Source organism: Festucalex cinctus, chromosome 6, assembly GCF_051991245.1.
Source record: "Festucalex cinctus isolate MCC-2025b chromosome 6, RoL_Fcin_1.0, whole genome shotgun sequence".
Lineage (NCBI taxonomy): Eukaryota > Metazoa > Chordata > Actinopteri > Syngnathiformes > Syngnathidae > Festucalex > Festucalex cinctus.
In genome coordinates, this window is record NC_135416.1 from 18,537,323 (window position 1) to 18,558,764 (window position 21,442).

Sequence of the window (21,442 nt, forward strand, 5' to 3'; positions counted from 1 at the left end):
ACTAAAAACTAGCCACCAGAGGGTGCTAGAACTGCACAAATGGAAATCAACCTGACTTTCTTAATAGATGTATTGCATTTAAATATCGTGAACATGACGACGATATTGTGGCAGTTTTAATATGACGATATCACGATATTGCGCTTATCGTTACATCCCTAATATATAGGTAACCTGATTATTATGTAATCAAACATACTTTATTTTAAACAAATGCTCTCATTATTGTTAGACTAATTATACTTTATTAAATATAAATAAAATAAAGATTATGCATTTCAAATAAATAGGCTTAATTAGACTATATGTATTATATAAGGTTTATTGGGTAGGTTTGTGTTAAAATTATCTAAAAAAGGTAAATGGGAATTTGTTGTGTAAAAAAAAAATATTTAAGTCAGTACATACATAAGTTAGGCTTAAATATTTTTGAGTGTATTGTTAGCAATAAGCTGAATTTGAAATCAGAATGCATGGAAAATTGTGGCACACAAATAATAACCTATAGTACAAACTTCCAGGTTAGTATCACAATATTTCTAATTCAAACTGAGTTTTCCCTGCATTCAGTGTTTTTTTTTCCCCAGCCTTCTTCGCCACACCTCAGATTCTTTTTGAATCCTTTGCAGCTCCATTACGACGGCCAGCTTAATGTCATTCGTGTCATCAGAATGAGTCCCCTTGATGACCCCTGTGAGCTTGAGAAAGGCGGCAAAAATCACATGGAGCCAAGTTGCTCCACCTCGGCAGTGATCTTCTTGGACAGGACCTGTCAGATGCTCACAACATTGTAAGTAGGCACAGTGTCATTCGGAACTAATGTGTTGCCCTGGCTGACTGTTGATGTTTTGGCCCACACAGGAAAGGCAAAATTCAGAATTAGGGTTTCGCTGACGTAATATTTGTGACACACCTCATACAGTATACCAACTGCTGTTTAATTTTTGTTAAGAAAGGATTTGGTGAGGGTAAAAATGCTTGTAAAAACTGTTAAATGTGAAGACAAAATTGCAGATTTACTAATATGTAGACTTTGTTTTCTTTTTCTTTTTCTTTTTTTTTAACTTTAGTGGCCCAGTGATATGACAGGAACTTCATTTAGCATCCCGAGAAACAATATGGCAGCTTAGGCTATGCTCTGTATAGTACGGTAGTTTTACCACCGCCACCAAATAAATATTACACAATTTTACTGTATCTCACTTTGTTGCAGGTCTTCCACTTGTGTGAGAGCTGCAGCCAGTATTTTTAACAGTACAAGTGAGTGCACGCACACATGATTTGTCATCATGGTAAGAGGAGATTCATGTCACAACCCATTTGCTGCATCAGGATGATGCTTGAAATCTTATCGGGTTGTGGAAGCAATAAATAAAAAAAAAAAACATGAACTCACGTGAGAAGAGATTCATCGTGGACGCTCTGGCAATGAGCATGCATTGTTATTTCAGAAAGGGGGCGGGCTCTGTTACTTTACAGAGCCACATGAGGGTGTGACTCGAAAAGCAAAGTAGAGCAAATACAGGCTCAAATGTTCAAATCGTCTGCTGATAGATTTATTAGTATCTTCTAACCGTTTGTGTTAGCTCTTCAATAGTAACTTTGGGTATACAGACGAGGACCCTAACATTGTGCTACATCCGATTAACGCTGAAAATTTGCTTTAGAATGTCAAAAACAAAAGCAGCATCCTGCATGACCTTAAAGCTCTCACATTGTGGCGCATAGAAGTGGAGCATAATGTGGCCCACTGTAAATTTGCATCTGCAGTAAGTGCACTTGTGTGTCCATTCATCCATTTTCTATACCACATATCCTGTTCAGGGGAGCTGCAGCCTATCCTAGCAGACTTTGGGAAAAAGGCATGCAGACCATGGTTTGGCAAAACTGAAGATACAGCGTCAGGAAATGGAACCACTACACGAGTGACCCACGTGTTTGCCCCTGTGAAATGTTCAAGAACGAGATATTAAACATGGTGATTTTTTGACAGAACATCTCTCTAAAATCAGCCAACTTCTTTCTTAAAACTATCTAATACATTTTGGCTGAAAGCATGGAAAAATGTAAATGATCCCCTACTTGCAAAAGCTATTATAGAATTGATTTAAGTGTACACAAGGTTTGCCATTGAAATGTCTTTTGTAGATCCATGGTACGATGCACTGTGCAATGGTGGCAATGTTATGACTCTTGTACGCCACCAGGTGGCAATAAAACCCTCATGACTGAGTAATTCTGAAAATTGTGCATTTATTACTGCAATGTATTTCTTATATAGTCCAGTGGGGTTTTCTCAGAAAATCATCATTCAATTTGACAATTCTTCAGCCTTAAAAGTTGCAGTTCAAAAGCTAGCTATGTAAAGTGATAGAGTGTTCATTTGGAGATATTAAATGATTACTGCCAAAAAAAAGAAAAAAAAAGACTGGAAATGACAATTGTTGAATGTTTGCTGAAAAGATTTTAGTTGCCTGCTAAAATTAGAATTAGAAATTCTCAGACATTTTGGATTTGCAGGTCCTATAAGTATCACTTATTAAAATAAGTTACACATCTCACATTAACAACTTGAAGTTGAGTCTTTTTCCACATTTCTCATAGCTGAAAAGAAAAGACAATTGAACGAAGGGCAACAAAAACATCCTTTGGTCACTGTTAAGATCCAACACCTTGAAACTTAACCTGTGAAGATTTTTGTTTCCTGTAAAGTCCTAATGATCATCTAAGTTCACTGTATCACATCCTATTTGGAGCTGCTTCCGGGCCGAGGGGCTCCTGGGTTGCCTTTTCTCTCGGCGCCTTTGACCACGCTGAGTGGCTTGTGAAGGGAGGAGCTCGCCTTGTGGGTCACATCATGCTCAATCTTGTTCCTGATGGCAATTTCCAGACCCTTTTGGGGAGACAGGAAAAGGCCGATAAGCTTGTGAGGATGTTTAAATTCACTATTCATCAGTTCAAATAAAGAGCTGTATTATTAAATAAGATATGAGTCGCATACTGCTATAGTACAAAGAAACATTACTTGTCTTTTAACAGCACGGTAGGACGGGGAACATTGTGAAAAAATAATTACAATTATTGTGATAGATGTTCAAATCATGATAACTCATTTGCTCCCAAAACCATAAAAAATGTATTTTAAATATTGCCATGGTCCCATGGTTTGTTTGTTTGTTTGTTTGTTTTATGCTGGAGCACACAGAAGGCCTTGATGCAGCTTCTGACCTGAAGAGGTCACTTAAAGCAATGGTAGTTATTACAAAATAAATAAATAAATAAATAAATAAATAAATAAATAGATTTAAAAAAAAAAAGGCCAGCAGGTGGCAGCAATCCATGTTGCAACAAGCTCTTTTCTCCAGTGTTTTCAACAGGTTTGTGAATAATGAGGAAATGTAGCTATATTCTGATGCTAATTGCTGCAAAACAGAAAGATACAAATGTACTTTTTTTCCTGATGAAAGAAGAGACTCTAATCTTTCTTTTGGTAGGTTCCATGTTTTATATAGCAATAGAATACAATATTATGTGGGCCTTGCGAAGTCAGTCAAAATCCAGTAAAACAGCCGGGAGCGAAGGGGGTTGCTTCAGTGAAAATGGCTGCGAGTGCCATTACACATTGATTTAAAAATCTAGTGTTTATTCACGTAACACACCGCGCCTATACATTAGGGCTGCACGATATTGAAAAAACATGCGATATGCGATATGGGTGTTGATTATCGCGATATCGATATTATTGTGATATTTAACACATCTCTAAAATTACATTTTCCTTATCTAGTACTGAAATAAATAAGCTTTTAATGATCTAATCTACACAGTTGTAATTGATACTAAATTTACAAGGTTGCAAACATTTAACTTTTTAAACAATTGCTACCATAAACTTGAGAGGGAAAAAAACACACAAAAATATATATATTACTCCTAATCAGTTATTTTATTCAAGCATAGCCATGGGTGATAACCATGCAGAGCTTTAAAATGTAACAGGTATTCTGTGAATTAAAAATATAAATTCACAGTCACACATTGCTCAAACTGAACTCAGTTTTCCATATTTTCAATGTTTGTTAAAAAATTGTAAACATCTCAAAACAGGAGCTTAAACATTTATGGTTTACTGTATTAGAAAATAAAGTGCCCAAGAATGAGTGGTGTTCTCTATATTTAAATTAAATAAAAATAAAATCCTGTGTTTAAATGAAATGATGTATAAAAAATATACATGTATAATAATTCTTGAAAACAAAGTGCTCATAAATGGTTCCGTTGTGCGACTGGACCTTAGGTACGTGGTGGTAGCGAAAAATTCCATTTGATGCAGCTGAGCCTTGACAGTCGTTACACATGCGCCGTACATCTGTGGAATGGCCACTTGTGAGAAGTAGGTTCGCGATCGCACCACGTATCTCCGGTCTACGTCCTTCATTAGATCCAAAAAAGCTTCTTTATCCACAGTGCTAATCGGTATCATGCATTTGGCCACAAAACGTGTAACAGCTGCGGTAATGGCTTTGTAGCGCTTGGAGGTTTTCTCGTAAGGTGTGACGCTCGCAAAACTGTCATTAATGGTTGTCTGTGGGTTTGCTATTTTACAACTTGCCTTCGCGTCAGTAGTTTTGGGGGTCTTCGATTTGAATGACTCGTATAGCTTCATGTAGTTGTACTGCGTGTGGCTGTGTAGATTGGTTGTGTTTCCTCTTGACGTAGCCACTATTCTTCGACATGACTTGCACAGTACTTGCGTCTGTGACAAGTCATCTCTTCTGAAGCCGAAGTAGTCCCATATTGTAGACGTGCTATTTTTTTAGGCACAAGTAGTTCATTTTTGTCGTTCTCGTTCATTTCTCCCTCTCCCGCGTCAGCCTTTGCAGCTTCCTCTATCCACGGCTGCGGAGTTGCTCACTGGTCGCTGTGGGCCGCTCTAGCCAATAGGAGAGCAGTATCTAGGGAGGTGACTGACGCTACGTATTTAAGGTCGCGTCTGATTGGGTTAACTCAGACGCTAACGTGCAACCAAGCAATAAGAATACACTACCAAGAACAAAGTATTAATTTATTAACTTATCGTACGTCTTTGCGATGGGCCTATTGCGTGTGCCATCATCGTGATGGCGATATTTTTTGGATATATCGTGCAGCCCTACTATACATCCCTGCACATTGAAAACTTAATTCTTAAGCACTGAATTTTTTTTCAACATCAAATGAAAAATGTCAAGTACAGTGTACAATGTAGTGAGAGGTTGATAGTTAGTTACTTTCGTGAAACATCTTACCTTCTTGAGCTTCTGTTGTTGAATTACTTGAGCCTTCTTGGGCGCAATGATTCTCCCTTTAAGAAAAAAACAAACCAAACATTTTTATTTATTTATTTTCTCAACAAAACGCAGTAGAGAAATAAATGTATTGAAGTTAGGTGGGCTTAGTGAGTGGCAACGTAACATGACTGCTGGTGGCTTCACTTCTCCCAATGGCAAGGAAGTTTGGCGTAAGAGCGCAGATCATCATTTGAAAATGTGAATACTGGCAAAGATTTATAAAAGTAAAATGATGACCAATGAAACGCAAAGTTGGTATTTAAGAAGTGTGTATCAAACTCAACCCAAACTCATTAAGTAGCTATCAAAAAGGCTGATGACCTCTGATCTAAAGTGTTTGTCAACTAGGGCTGTGCATGAATTGGTGGTACTCAAATTGAGTAACAAATTGGACGTTGAAAAGGTAGGCCGAATCAAGAGTTTTCCCACTTGAGTCAGAATATGTCATGGCATATTGTCAGAGAGTAATGTTTGGATGAGATATATAATATTGTACAGGAATTCCTTTATGCATCCTTAAAAATGACGATTTTTCAAAGGGATATCCCTGCCACTGTCCGGTGTAACGTCGAAATAAGATGCTTATGACTGGTATGTCTGCGCATGCGCAAAATAAGTTAACGTCAGCTGCTCTCGACAGGCTGATACGTCGAGTTTTGTAACAGAATCGACAGATGCTAACGTACCTACTACAATTCCCCATACATACAATTTCCAAGGCACTGTGAATACATTGAGAACATTTAGCCTTCTAATGTTTGGAGAACGGTATAAACATACGCACGTGTGATGCCGGTCACTGTTATTCAACTACTGATTATTTCTCGGTTTATCGCTCGTGTCTTCTCCTAACTGGTCAACCATGACATTCATACCTCCTTTCTTTGGTCCCTTCTGTTTGTTTTGTTGATGCTTTTTCGCGGCTCCGGGACGTTGAGCTTTAAACTTCTGCGAACCTTGCGCCATGTTGGAACCGGAAGATAAAACTCGAAAGGTCTTCTACGGTTTGCACGTCATCTACTTTTCACTTTACCGCCACCTATTGGCTGAATTACGATATTACATCGTACACCCATGACACAGAAATTATTTCACCGTGGTTTTATTTAGTATTTTTTTCTTTATGTGAAAAGACTGTACCTGATTGCATTGTAGCCATATACATATATATATTTTTTTTTAAATCAGTGAATATTTCCATATCACCAAATTAAACAAGACCAAGTGGTTTTCAATAACAACAACAGTACAGTACTTACATAAAGAGGCCATCTGAACTAAACTCCCTCCCATGATAGAACAGGTGACATTAAAGATCATGCTAAATTCTAGCACCTAGTCAGGCATGTGTAGGGTCCCATGAGGGCAGTTTGTTGGAACAATACTTTTTTTTTTGTGTGTTACAAACATATTTTATGATACAAATACCTGAATGGAGACCCAATATAACATCCTGAATCCTAAGCTATATGAAAAACAATTAGTGTCACTTGGAGTTAAATATACAATGATTTAAAAGATGTAGACAACATGTATCAGCATTTATTTTTTTCTGCAGTTGTGTTGATCCGCTGTGACAGAGAGTGCATGTTAAGTCCTTGCGTCCGTGCTCTTCAAAGTTTGTAGTCGGTGAGGTAGTGTCCAGTAAAATAAGCAAAGGCCTTTAGTCAGCTGGAATCACAATATCATGAGGCGGGAGGGAATGAAGCACGGGAAATCAGTGTGGTGTGTGTTTGTGGTGTAACTTCATGGGTCAAAGGGAGGAAAACTAGTATACTAAGTATTTCACAGGTAATGTTGCTACATACTGTACTGAATGTCCGAGTCTGCACTGTACAATACAACACAAGTCCAAGTTGATAGGTGCTTGTGTGCCAGTAAGTAGCATCATTGTGGAGGAAAATGAATGATCAGGAATTGGGGTCATGATTTAAGCACATAAAAATAAGGGTAAAACCACATGATAGAACAAAAACGGTATACAGTGTATCATAATTACCTCTCAGTGCCCCTTTGGGACATTTTATCTGATTAAAAAATGAATTATCAAAAGGTATAAGCCACATTCTCACACACGCGCAATTCTTACATGTGAGCCCCAGGTAGACACGTCTTGTATTTGTGCACATATTATTATTATTATTTTTATTTATCAATCAAGTTGAGGTTTTGTGTCTGGTTAACACACATCACGTTAGTTGTCAGGTGAATTGTGCTGAATCCAATATACAGTTCACCAACCGTCACATGTTCATTTTAATAAACAAATAATGGCAGGCCCACTGTTGTATACAATAATTTACAAAAAAATAAACAGGATGATTACATGTGGGAATTGATGACAGAGGTATTCAATATACAATCAACCCCCCCTGACTTCTAACAAATAAATGATTACCCCTGAAGATTTATTACACATTTTGTGTTTGGGCTTGATAAAATCATTTACCAGAGTGAGGCTGGTACATTGTAATGCTGCTGGGCAACAAGACATTCAATACACAGATGCATCACAATAAATTGGAATATAGGAAAGTTCAAGCACATATGAAAATACTTCACTAAAGGACTTACATCATTTCTATATTAAAATGAATTTTGTATTATTCTAATTTTGTTGACTTTGATAAATTTTTGTAAGTAAGCAATGATTGTTAAAAAAAATAAAAGAACCATGAGATATTTCACTACATTGTGACTTTAAGCTTTACTGAAAAGAATTGAACTAATGAAACAAAATAGGTTTATGGCAATATTCTAATTTATTGAGATGCACCTGTACAATATAGTTCATCCAATAGAGCAACATTATTGGGATGGGTTCACAAAGCATTTTGAAACACTCACGTGTCCAGACCAATAAAATAAACAACAAATAACAGCCATGTTGCTGTCATGGCTTAAAATGAGTTGAAATGAAAGAATACTGAGGGTTTGGGTTAACCCCCCCCCCCCCAAAAAAAAAAAAAAAAAAAAACTTTAAAAATGAAATAAATTCACTCGAACCATAAATCTTAAATTTTGCTTTCATGGCATGTTTATGACAAATATTTAATTTTAATCTCATGTCATCACTTAGCCTTCTTCAGAGAAACCAATACGCAATGAAACAACGCAGTTTAATCAATCGTTTAGTCGGACCTAACATGATATTCAGACTCCTAAATTATCGCAAAAGCCCCGATAAACAGTGCACTTTTGACCAGACACACTTCTCCAAATTAGCTCCTGATTATGAATGACCTATCTTCAGTAAAAGCGAGCAGAACTTCAGGGGATAGAAGAAAAAAAACAAAACCAAAAAGAACACTTTCCAGACTTTCTGTCCGAACTACTTTCAAATCAGCCATTCAGCTCCATTTTCACAGTTTATGAAAGTAATTTAAAGCCATCTTGTGTTCTGTGGACAGCAAGAAGGAACATGAATATTACCCGCCTTGTTAGAAAAAAAAATAAAATTTTTGTTAAAAGAAAAAAAACAACAAATTGACCAATTCACACTTAAATGTCAAAGTTTTATTCTGTCTAACCTGGACTGCGTTTAAATGAGAATTCACAACAAAAGTTGTTCGGTGATAACCTTTCCTTTTTCTTGATTCTTTATTCTAAAGAGTGATGAACATGGTGACAATTATATTGAAAGAAGCATGGCTACATATATACTCTAAGTGGATAAGATAAAGTAAATGTGTATAATAAGTGAGTATTGTATAAATATAGCTATGTGTCATCTTCGGGGCCCATCAAGATATTCCACTTTTTCAAAAGTTTCAAAACATAGGCTAAAAATGGAAATAATTGTTTCATATTACAGCTAAAAATTTGGATGACACTCCTGCTAAAGTATCTACACAAAGACAAAAATTAAATGTTAATATAACATTTTGATGCCACCGTGTGTCATTTTAACTTACTAAATCAGCAGTAGCAGTGGATTTGATTTCTACATTATGTACACGCTACCAGCAAGGACACGTATGTATTTACAAGTGGACAGCAGCACTTTCACAACCCATAGCTGATCACAATACTAACTTTAATTTAAAATTAAAAATAAGTCTGGTCACCAATGTTCTTGTTTGTAGTTGTCCTGAAAATTCCCCTCAGTTAAGACTTCAAATTTGTTGCCAAACGGTTGAAAGGTTTGATTCAGCTTAGCACTCGGAAAAGACTTTTAAAAAGAGAAAGAAGCGGCCAAAAATTAGGAGCAGCATGACAACTGTGAGATTGGAGTAATTATAGTCAAAATAAGAAAATGAATGGGGGTAGGGGTAACTGCACACGTCTGTTAAGACTCCCTGCAGTGTTTCAGCTTGTATATTAGAGTGAGTGTGTCTGTCTTTGTGTGAGAGTGAAAGAAAGAGAAAACATACAGAACTTATCGCTTCGTGGCCAAAACTGAATAACTTCATGAAAGTTTGTGTTTGTGTATTATGACGAAATTAGTGTCAGTGTGTGAAAGTAAGGTGCAGTGGCGCCAAAGTGCCAGCAGATGGGGCTCTAGAGGGCAGTGAGGCGGCCAGTGAGGGCTGCCTGGAGCTCTGACGGGAGGAAGACCCCGAGCTCTGTAATGATGCCTCCTGTGATCAGCTGGTGGGGAGTCACGTCAAACGCCGGGTTCCACACCTCGATACCTGCACAGTCACAACAGACAGAGACCGCAGATTATGTGAAGAAAAGGGCAATGGTAGGAAGGAAAGTACAAATACCGGGTCCTCATGTGCCAAAAAATAAAAAATAAAATAAAAATTGAGATACTCATATATTCAAATTCTGCACTTAATTCCCTTTATTACACGCGCAATAAGTAAACTCTGCGAAGTACTCAGCTGAAAATGTTTTTAGATTTATTATAAATGTTTTAAGGCTGTAAAAACCCTCATCAGGCATTTTATAGTTTTCTTATAGAGGCATTTACATTTTCTCACATTTCTCTTGTTTAAACACAACCTTCCTAAAAAAAAAAAAAAAAAAAAAAAAAAAGAAGAAGGGAAAAAAAAAGGTACATTACTGGGAATAAAAATTTGCATGAAAAATTGTAAAACAGCAAGGCCGTGGAAAGTAAACTGCTTTATAGCGAGGCTGTATTGGTATCCAAAACGGATGGCTGGGTGGTGCCATTTAGAAGATGTTGATCAAATTTTGTCAAATTAATACCTCTGATAGTGTAAAATGGAAGTGGTCATTGTTATCCATTGCAGCATTTTGATACAACCTTAAAAATGGTCTCACGTAATGATGACTCAAGCCAGTAAATCACGTTTTTTACATCTTGTTTGACACAAAACTAAAAACTAAGAACTTGTGTTGCCATCTGGACAGACAAAGAGGTTCTGTTCATCCCGACAATAGAATGACAGCATAGAAGAGATGTGTAAGTTACAAGTGCACATTGTCCTCTCCAAGGACCACTGTGCCCATTAAATGAGTGTTCTTTAATTACTGTGGAGCACTTTTCTGCTCTACAAATGCAATTATAGATCAATGACTCTGCCCAGCACTAACAAAATCTACTTTGTCTCCTTTATCCTTAATTAACTGTGTCCTTCCGCAATTATGCTGGACACCAAAGCAACAATAATAATCAACTGGACCTTAACATAATTGGACATAAAATATGTTTGCCGTCTATACTGTCTTGTGCAGTGAACTGCATGACTTTTGTTTCCATGGTGACCCCACACCACATACAGCATTGGTCTCCTTTAATACTGGTAGACCAGCTGCGACACCTGTCATGTTGTGTTAGCGCTAGCGTCCATGTTAACCTTATTGTTCGGAATCGGGAGAGTGAATAAGCTTTGCTATAAGCTAAAAGGATCAATGTCCATTTCAACACAGGTTTATATAGCACAGGACATTTGATAGAACAGGGAATGGCTGGTTTCTGCTCCAGGGTTATTCTAGTTTTGGAATTTTCATTTTAGTTTTTTTTTTCTTTTTTCTTTTGTTTGAGTTGAGTTAGTTAGTTTTAATTAGTTTTTAGTGTGGTTTTGTTTGTATTAGTTTTAATTTGTCAAAAAATGCCTAGTTTTAGTTTAGGTAGTTTCAGTATTAGTTTTCGTTTTTTTAAATATGTATTACTTGTGTACAATATTCAATAAACACAATGATAAAATGAAAAAAAACTAACATTTCTTAGCTAGCATTGCATTTCAGCTGAGTTAAATGAAAAAGCAGGCGAGCTGAGCCATTGCAGCCAAAAGTCAAGCAGGCAAATTTTTCGCCTAGGAGTGACGTCATCTGAAGGTGCTTTTCTATTGGCTGCTTCTAGATGACGTAACTTCTGTGTGACACACTTTCAAACGTCTTTATTCCGGTTAAAGTGATACTTTACTTATGTAGCCATTTTTGGCAAACATTAATATTTTGCCTATAATAAATTTGATATTTTCATTATTTTTCACATACAATTAGTACCTTTAAAAACACATTTTGCAACTTGCTGTTGACTGAAAATGACATCACAAGGGCTCAGGTAACCAATCATAGCTCAGCTTGTGAATGTCACATGACCAAACCTAGAAAACAGGCGAGCTGTGACTGAGCCCTTGTGATGTCGTTTTCAGTCGACAGCAAGTTGCAAAACGTGTTTTTAAAGGTACTAATTGTACATGAAAAATATTGAAAGTATCAAATTAATTACAGATAAAATATTACCTTTGTATTGATATAATGGGCTAAATTAGTGAAGTATGCCTTTAAAATAGAAATAAATGTATTTAATTAAAATTACATTTAAAATTATCCCCAAAGGCTCATGCAATAAATTAATTTCCAAAGACTAAAACGAAGGACATTTCCACTATAATAATAGTTTTAGTTTGTTTTGTAAACATAAAATGTAGTTTCAGTTCATTTTCGTTTTTTAAAAAGCATTTTCGTTTTTATTTTATTTCATTAACAAAATTGTTGTTGTTTCTTACCTAAACTACACGAGCATCCAATTTTTACATACCTGGAGCAGCAATAGGGACTCCATTTATACTGGTGAGTTCCTCGGGCGGGCGAACTTCGATTATGATGTCCCTGCCACTTTCCAGGCTTAAGTCACATGAAGTGCTGGGCGCGGCCACATAGAAAGGAATCCCATGATGCTTGGCAGCAATGGCGAGCTGGTACGTTCCCACTTTGTTGGCCGTGTCGCCATTGGCAACCACCCTGTCTGCTCCGACCACCACGGCTGCGAGCGCAAGCCGACGGACAAACGGGTAAGATGAGATGGATGTGAAATGAGAAGAAGCAGGAAAGTCAAACCTGTGATGTTCATTTCTCTCATGGTGAGGGCTGCCATGCTGTCTGTGATGAGCGTGGCGGGGATTCCCTCTGCTACAGCTTCGTACGCTGTGAGTCGAGACCCCTGGTTGTACGGCCTCGTCTCTGTGCAGTAGACCCGTTTCAGCCTGCCCAGCGAGTGGAGGCTTCGCACCACGCCTGCGCACACAGACTCATGCTTAGATGGACGGTGCAAACAGTCGGATCTTCACAATTACCGGTAAGTCTTACCTAGCGCGGTCCCGTATCCAGCTGTGGCGAGCGAGCCAGTGTTGCAGTGCGTAAGGATGGTCACGGAGTCCCTTGGGACTCCTGAAAGGATGTGCTGGGCACCAAAGTTTCCAATCTTCTTGTTGTCATTGACGTCTCGTGCCAGCATGTCTTCAATCCAGGCTATTACACTGGGGGAGCACAAGATGCCCACTGAGCACTTGATGGACATGTAAGCAGGTTTTTTTTTCCCCTTTATTCATTCCATAGATTCCACATATAAAAAAATGTTGAGAGCTACAGGAAGACCTAAGAGAAGGTTGATAGATGTAGTGAGGGGAGGTATGAGGGCAGTTGGTGTTAGAGAGGAAATGGAAAAGGACGATGAACTATGGCAACCCCCAACCCCTAACACAAGGGTCTGCTACTTGCAGCTCTGGAGCCACATGTTGCTCTTTAGTCCCCTCTCCTGTGGATCTCTTTAATAAAAATAAATAAATAAATAAAAAATAAATAAATAAAAATAAAAAAAATTAAAAAAAAGAAAGAAAGAAATTCTTGATTATCTGGTTTGACGTCAAATCGGTCGATACTTTCCTATAATTATCCGCCACTTATATTATCGTGCATCCCTACAATTTACTTTGACTCAAACTTTGGCCAGGATATTAAGTACTACATGCTTGAAGGTTTTCTCTGCCATCATCTTTAGCTTTATTTATCCAATTATAAAAGTACATCTTTCTCTCTCTGTCGCCATTTTATCTCATGCAATGACACCAGCTATGGTGTTTCTTCTTCACACTGACTGTTGAATCGACAACTCGACATTCAGAGAGAAGGCTTTCCAATTTTCACTTTCTTTCATCTGCTAACATTTATGCACCTTCTGGAATATAGATGTGTTGTGACAGCCGCTACCTGGGTGTGAAAGAAAAACCCCAGTTAGATTGTTGAAAATGATATTGCTGGTATTTTACTGATGACAGAAGGTAAAGTAGGCGTGAAGAGAGGAAGTGAACGCCAATGCTTTTGCCTCTGTGAACCATCGCAGTGATTTCAAAATGAAGCAGAATATTATAATTTAAAAGAATTGGTCACTTGGCAGTCACTGATTAACCAGGCTCAGACTTAAAGTAACAAAACGATGCCCTTGTGGCATTTTCCCCTCAGTCATATCTGATAAAAGAATTGCCCAGGCAAGAGAAAGTGAATATTATTAGGCTTGGCTTTAGAAAAAAAAATTAATAAATAAATACATACAAAAAAAAACTATCAAGACAGATGGCATTCATTGTAGAAATTGCCAAATCTCCAATCTGCTACATTGTGAAGAAGAAAGAATGTACTGGTAGCGACAGGAGCAGCCAAAGGTTTAAACAACCACAAATGGCAGACTTTATCTGATGGAGAAAAAAAAAATAAAAAATAAAAAATCAGTGGTCACTATACCCTGAGCAGATTGTCATTAAGAGCTGTCAAAATTAAATCAACAACTATTTTAATAACCGAGTAATCGTTTGAAGCCTTTTTTTTTTTATTTAAAATTGTCCAAATCCTGATTTCAGTAAATCAACAGTAATTGTTCACTGATTTCTGCAGTCCTTCCTTAAAGAAAAATGATTATTCTGTGTTTAATCAAAATAAGACATTTGCAAACATATGTTTATACTCTGGAATGAATGATCAAACCGGGAACATATACAGCATAGTATAACATCAAACCCCCTCTTTTAAAAAAAAAACAAAAAAACATACGAATACCAAGTACAAAATAAACACCAATCACTGATTAATAAACAGTAATCAGGGGGGAAATGCTTTAGTTATACACAGTAACTTTAACGCCAAATTAAAATGAATCAGATTAGTCGGATTAATTGATTGAATAATCAATAGATTAATCGATTCTAAAAATATTACATAGTGACAGCACTAATTGTCATAATAACGTTAAAGATGGTGGCAATCTAGCAATCGGACAATAGTTGACTCAACTCTTAAGACTTTCATTTCTAAAGTGTCCTTGAGCAAAACAACCATATATACAGCAACTGTGAATGTGAACGCACGATCAGGGGCAATGTAAGTTCAGTCCATTACCACAGAGTTCACACCACCGGTACGTCTTGAAAAGCACAAAGGACAGATTAAACCTCTTGAAAAGGAGTTGTTGGACAGATGAAATTAAGATGAACTTTTGGCACTATGCTGTGAATAGAAAAGTGTGAATCCAAAGAACCACAGTACCTGTCGATCATTGCTGAGGCAGCATTATTACCACTGTAACTGGGTCATCCGAGTTTATTGATGAAGTAGCTTCTAATAGGAGGAACGAGACGAATTCTTACGTGTGACAGAGCTGCATGGTAACAGTGCATAACGTCGCAAAAAAGATAAGACCACCATGTGATCTGCTATTTTCGCAGAAAACAATGTGAAGAGTCTCATACAAGAGGGAACGGAAAAACAGAGGCCATTCAGGTCAAGCTATGCTTATCAACTGAGGAATAATGATGACGCGATGTCTGAACAGCATTTGCTTAAAAAAAAAAAAAAAGTTTGTGCTGTTGCTCATATAAAACCTACAGTATCAAGAGTAGACTATACTGTGGAAAATAAAATAAAAAAACATATCTCCATAGCCAATTTGATGTTACAATGCACCCGTATTTATCATTCCAGACAATCCACAAAAGGTGAAAATTCACAACAAATTCACAAAATTCTGTTTTAACTGTTGTTTATTGATGTACAGTGTCCTTGACGGTCTTGAAAGGCACTTCCAAATTTAAAGTTATTCATCATCATTGTTTTTTAACAGCATAGATGTATCAAAACATTAGATGGCTTGTGCATACTGTAAATCAATGTGAAATACCACCGCACCATCATAGGGGATCTTGGGACAGGCCTGCTCAATCATTCATAACAATGAAGCACTGACTTTGAAATAACTGCAGATTACTCAACTCTTCACAAATTCTCAACCACTTTTCAAATGGCGTGGTTTGTCGGGTAAACATCAGAGATAGTGTTTTTCAAAAAGTGTCAAAACATCAAATGTACAATTTAGAAATTCAGCATGAATCATAATAGACATGTTAACACCTTTTTTAATAAATCAATCTGTTTTTAACGCTGCATTCGGAGATGGTCGGAAGTCGGACTTTTCCGAGTTCAAACCAGGAAGTGTGTACGGGAACTCAGAAATTACACTTGCGAAGTCGGAAGCAAAACAGGACCCCGACTTCACCGACGGACTACAATGTGACGTCACTCTGAATGGCAAAACACAATTTACTCGAGTATAAAACTAGATAGCTTTCTTCATTCATAAATTTTCGACATAACTCCACGTAACGCAACGTACGTGACAGTATTGCCGCTATCTCCCTGTACTGCATGAAATGATATGGTCAATTACTTAACTGTATGGAATGCGTGTGAAATAAGATTAAAACTATAAATGAAGCAAAACTGCAAAAAGGTCAGTTTTCTAGAGGTCAAAATGAGCTTTGAGCACCAAAATAAAAGACAATTTATCACTATCCGCCATTTTGGTTGTTTACGTTCGCCTCGAACGCTTTTAGGTCGGAACTGGGAAAAACCGACTTGGATATATCCGACTTCCGACCATCCTCAAATGCAGCATAATAAGAATTCATCCAAGGTACGAGTACTGTATTTATGCTGCCTTCACGTGGTATCGTAATTATGGTAAATACCACGTCGAGTAGAAAATTGCAGGGGAACGCCCCTCATGTCATATTTTCTACTGGACAAATGGAAATTTATTTTGATACCCGAGTTTCTGAGTTGAGAGAACTGGCGGAATGCGCAGAAGGATTCGTGAATGGCAAGAAATAACTTTTTTTTTTTAAGGGCGTTAATGTCCACTAGCACAGCAGGCTGTTTTAGAATCTACACAATTACGTAGCATACACAATTTTGCTATAACAACAAAATCACATTAACAGAACTCGGTCGTAATTATGAGTTTCCGAGTGGTAACGTCCGTCTATTCCATAGCACATGAAGACACGGTCTATCATCCATTTTACCTTGGATTACAGCACAGCGCAGCTGCTGGCCGACCAGTGGTGAAGCTGCCAACTTTGCCTTGAGCCATCGAGCGTTCTTATAGACAATATCTAGTCGTAAATATCTGGCTGCGAGCCATTACTGCCATTTCCCTGTTGTTCCATTCATTCAGTCCATACTAGTAGAAAACTACAACTTTCACCCTACAATCGAATGAGACATAACTCATTGCTTGTATCTTTTTGAGGAATTAAAACAAAAACAGGATTGCAGTCTTGAACGTACAAGGACAAATACAATCTAAGATCGGAACTACTAGGCTGAGGTAGGAAAGAGCTGTCACACTAACCCAACCCCTTTCTCGTCTCTTTTGCGGCCATAAAAGGACGAACCACCTGCAACTTCCTGCCAACTCCCCTCATGAAATCCAAAAGGAACACGCTATGTCTAAAGGCCTAGATCAGGGGTGGCGAGATCCGGTCCTCGAGGGCCGCATTCCTGCTGGTTTTGGATATTTCCCTTCTTCAACACAGCTGATTCATGATCAGATCATCAGCAAGCTCTGCAGAATCCTGATAACGAGCCTGTTAATTGGAATCAGCTGCACTTCGAGTAGGGAAATCTATAAAACCTGCAGGACTCCGGCCCTCGAGGACCGCAGTTTGCCACCCCTGCCCTAGATACAACAATCCGACATCGGGAGCCGGACAGCGTTGGGCCAATGGCATGCACCGTCTGATCAGTGTATAAATTAAATTACCATTGTGACGTCGGATCGAGTTGGAATAAGTCAGCGGGGGGGGGGGGGGGGATTTTCTAGCAAATTCGATATGTTAAATCGGGGCATTTGATCACTGTGATTGGCTGTTAATGACCAGCGCACGGGGGGAAGTGACGAACGTGGGAAAACTACTCAACTCAACTTTATGGTTTTTCAGGACAGCACACATAAATATTCAAGTAGCCCATAAAGAGGATATTATCATATTTCAGCATGATTTCAGCAAGAAGATTTGCAAAGTCATTTAATAAAAAGTCCTATATTGTATTTTGGAGTTCGGTAAATAGCATTTGAACGTACAATTTCTGTCTGGACATAAGATCAGGAAGATGACATGATGATATTACCGTTAAAGGTTTGCCGACAAAGGTATGAAAGCCAAACTATTGCATGACATGGGGGAGCAACTGGATATAGCAGGTGGGATTTACTTTTATATACGATACTGTGCAAAAAAACAGAGTTTAATTCACGTGTGAGGACATCGTGAGGGGAAAAAGCAACCGGTATGCATTGTTTACGTTTTCGTATCCCGCCCTCGTAAGAGGTTTCCGGTTGCCTTTCGGAATAATGACTACGCCGCCGATGGTATGGAGGGGAATTACTTATTGTGCATGCGCTGAAGATACGTAATAGTCCGGGTCGGTGCGGTGTGTATTATGTCATTTTTTTTCCCCAACGTGCCGACGTCTGGTCACATTTGGCCGACGTCGGATTGTTGTATTTAGGCCTTAATGCCTACCAGCGACTACAAATAGTAATTAAACTTATTATTTGCCACTAACCAATAGAGGTTTCCAAGTGAGGTAACCGTTAGAAGTTACCCTCCCCCATTCCAAGCTGCCATCATGCTCCACATTTTGATGTTGCATGCGGCCGTATGGCTAAGGGTTGCCAAATAAAGGTCCCTCTATATATGAAGGCTCGTTTACTGTGCGTTTACTCAGGTTTTATCCTGGAAGTCTAATTAGGATGGCAATCTTGAACAAAAATTAACTAGCATTCAAACGCTTTTCACAGATGCCAGAATGAACACAAAAACTTCCATCAGGCAGAAATGCACTATGTTCAGTTCACATTCAACCAAAAAAATAAACACATTCATGAAGTTTCATTCACTGAACTAATTAGCACAACACTGAGTACCGGCAATGAGGTATTTTACGCTGGTATAGTACCAAAGTCGGAATTGTAGCCCACTTGGGTGAAAACGTAAAGGAATGTCAGGTTTCATAACATTCATTCAAGATCTCACAACGTTCTCCAAATGTTTTAACTTTTTTCTTGTCACAACAAGAACTGTGACAAGAATTCAAATCGACCTTGCCCACCTTTCTCGCAGCTGCTCCGAGTTCTTCTCCATGCTCTCGTTCTCGGCAAACTCCATCAGTTCGCGAGCGGCGCGGCCCATGTTGACGGCGGTGGGTCTCGCCGACGTCAGGTGACACAAAGATTCTCGGATGAACGTCACAGGGTCATCGCCACCCGCGCCTGCTCGTAACTCCACAGCCAAGCTGAGGCAGCCTACGATGGCGATGGCGGGGGCACCGCGTACCTGGTAAAGAGAGGCGGCCATGTTCAGCAGAATGGACACCAAACCACAATGTTTGCTAATTACAGTAGTACTTTGAATTTGTTCTGTGACCTAGCTCTGGAAAAAAAAAATCAATTAATCCATTCCAGGCCCCCAAAACCACGTTTTTAAATGAAAACAGTATTGTTTCTATATCAATTTGTCCCCTTAACTGAGTGTGAGCAAAAAGTATGGCATCATTGCTCTGAAATTCCGGGAACAGGTACAGTAGTCATTTCCCACTATAATTGAACTACATCATCATGACATCAACTATCTGCTTATAACATGCTGCCACAACTACAACATCACACTTGTAACTGCTGCGTGTGTGTAACTGAGAGGAAGAAAGCGAGTCGGAAACATCTGTGACTGTGCCCCCAGCTGCTAAAGAAGTCCAACAGCATGCAAGTGCACATCTCATCTTCACCTCTGGCCTTCAAGTGTGCAGTGTTAAATGCAGTGGGGGTGTCACTGAGTGCAGCACGGCACTAAAAATGCGAACAAAAACCGTGGCAAGGGACATTAATAATTCATCAATAAGCCCTCCCATAGAAAGGAGGGGTCCGCTTGATGGTTGACTGTATTTAAGCAGATTGTCTAGCTTGCACTAGACGATAAGTAATGTATACATTACGGATTTATTCTGCGTGTGTGGGGAGGGGGGCTGCTCTATGCCCACAAAACAAAAATCCAGGCCGAGTGTAGCAAGAGAGCAGGGCCACACATGCGTGCACCGGCAGTGGCGGCAGCACAAAGGAGTCGACGGCAGAGGCGCGCATGGACGACGGGAGGAGATGCACATGCAGCCGGCGTGCATGGAGGGGAGGGGAGGGGAGGTAATGGAACACTCTTCTTACCTTCATGGACTTGATGGCCTCGTAGGCGTCCTGCACCGTGCGGATGTCATCGTAGACGGTCTGGTGAGGCAGCAGCAGCTGGTTGAGGATCTGCAGAGACCCGGGACGGTAGCGGATCGCTTCCAACGTCATGACCGAAACAACGAGGCGGGATGTTGGGGAGGATAACACGGACGGGCGGGTAGCTGCCACGCACACATACAATATCACACACGGACACCTTGCACTTCACTCTTCCCTTAAACCAGTGAGCGCGGCCAGGCAGTCGGATGGTATCAACACGAACAAAGTTGACGAGAGAAGGAGGAAGGTGACTAGATGAGACGCAGGAGCAGGGAGGAAGATGAGGAGAAAAGGGAGAGGAGGGTTGGAGAGCTTCACCTACATTGACAGGCAGACAGACACGGAACCACGTGCCCACGAAGCAGGAAGTCCTCGCCTCTGTAGCCACGCCCACCCAACGCTCTACAACGTGATCGCTCCTCCTCACCGTGCCCCTTCCCCATCCCCCCTTCTCTCTCCTTCAGTCCCTTTGTCAGGGGAAATTTCACATTCAAAGCCGTTATTAGCATAACACCAAAGCCTCCCGTTTCCCCCGACAATTGCAAGCATTTTCTACCAACAATGCTTCTATTTTTGCTGCATTCGGTCGTACTGTTTACACTTATTTTTGTGTGCAAGGATCTTCATTGTTGTTTTCGCTAAAGAATTGAACTGAAAATGGAAGAAAATTGCCACCTGCCTGTGTACATGTACTATACTGCACAAGTGTTATAGTGTTTCGTAATCTCACAACATCACCAGCACCAACCAAAATGTCAGAAAAAAAAAAGTGAATAGAGTACATTGGTTAATTATGATTTTCTGCCATCTAGTGGAATTGTATTTATGCCTATCTAAATCACTGGCATAGATGGATGAACATACATACGTTATTTGTAGCAATTACCGATTGAGTGAATTTCTTGTGGCACAAGCGATGATGTCTCAGGTCACACTGGATGGGAATCATTCCTGTAGTGTGTTATTTGTTACTGATTACTGATTTTTTTTCTGTTTATTTATTTATCTTTACGTTTTGGGGATGTCTGCATTCCGTTTCATTCCATAAATATAAAAATGTTTCCCCATGTGTTTAAGAGATTTAAAATTTAAGGATGCGTTACTAATTTTGCAATTTTCAGTTGTAAAAAGTTCACATTTTATCCATTATGAATTTGATAATTGTACATGAAAAATAATGGCAAAGGCATTTTGCCACTTGCTGCTGACAGAAAATGATATTACATATTGCGGGCTTAGGTAACAACCAATCATGGCTCAACTTGTAGACGTTAGGTAAGCCGTGATTGTTTGTTACCTGAGCTAA

The 21,442-nt window shown here is 39.0% G+C and overlaps 2 protein-coding genes across 2 annotated transcripts; both read right to left on the bottom strand.

Moving 5' to 3' along the window:
* Positions 1 to 2,236: 2,236 nt before the first annotated feature.
* c6h19orf53 (chromosome 6 C19orf53 homolog) lies at positions 2,237 to 6,348 on the bottom strand. Its single transcript, XM_077524556.1, has 3 exons — positions 6,206 to 6,348; positions 5,289 to 5,344; positions 2,237 to 2,893 (listed from the first exon to the last, which is right to left on the bottom strand). Exons 1-3 carry the CDS (start codon positions 6,294 to 6,296, stop codon positions 2,747 to 2,749), a joined length of 294 nt encoding a protein of 97 aa, XP_077380682.1. The 5' UTR covers positions 6,297 to 6,348; the 3' UTR covers positions 2,237 to 2,746.
* A 1,095-nt stretch (positions 6,349 to 7,443) lies between these two features.
* On the bottom strand, positions 7,444 to 20,501 carry mri1 (methylthioribose-1-phosphate isomerase 1). The gene is made up of 6 exons (XM_077525160.1): positions 20,074 to 20,501; positions 18,972 to 19,195; positions 12,837 to 13,006; positions 12,588 to 12,764; positions 12,289 to 12,513; positions 7,444 to 9,964 (listed from the first exon to the last, which is right to left on the bottom strand). Exons 1-6 carry the CDS (start codon positions 20,203 to 20,205, stop codon positions 9,831 to 9,833), a joined length of 1,062 nt encoding a protein of 353 aa, XP_077381286.1. The 5' UTR covers positions 20,206 to 20,501; the 3' UTR covers positions 7,444 to 9,830.
* Positions 20,502 to 21,442: the final 941 nt, after the last annotated feature.

Bases quoted from the DNA above. Each gene is read 5' to 3' on its own strand.
- mri1 (XM_077525160.1), bottom strand. From the start codon at position 20,205: ATGACGTTGGAAGCGATCCGCTACCGTCCCGGGTCTCTGCAGATCCTC. The intron at 13,007-18,971 runs GTGGGCAAGGTC...GTGCTCCCCCAG, and splicing joins TCGGAGCAGCTGCGAGAAAG to TGTAATAGCCTGGATTGAAG. The intron at 12,765-12,836 runs GTAAGACTTACC...CTGTGTGCGCAG, and splicing joins TGGATACGGGACCGCGCTAG to GCGTGGTGCGAAGCCTCCAC.
- c6h19orf53 (XM_077524556.1), bottom strand. From the start codon at position 6,296: ATGGCGCAAGGTTCGCAGAAGTTTAAAGCTCAACGTCCCGGAGCCGCG. The intron at 5,345-6,205 runs GTATGAATGTCA...TTTTTCTTAAAG, and splicing joins GAAGGGACCAAAGAAAGGAG to GGAGAATCATTGCGCCCAAG. The intron at 2,894-5,288 runs GTAAGATGTTTC...TCTCCCCAAAAG, and splicing joins AACAACAGAAGCTCAAGAAG to GGTCTGGAAATTGCCATCAG.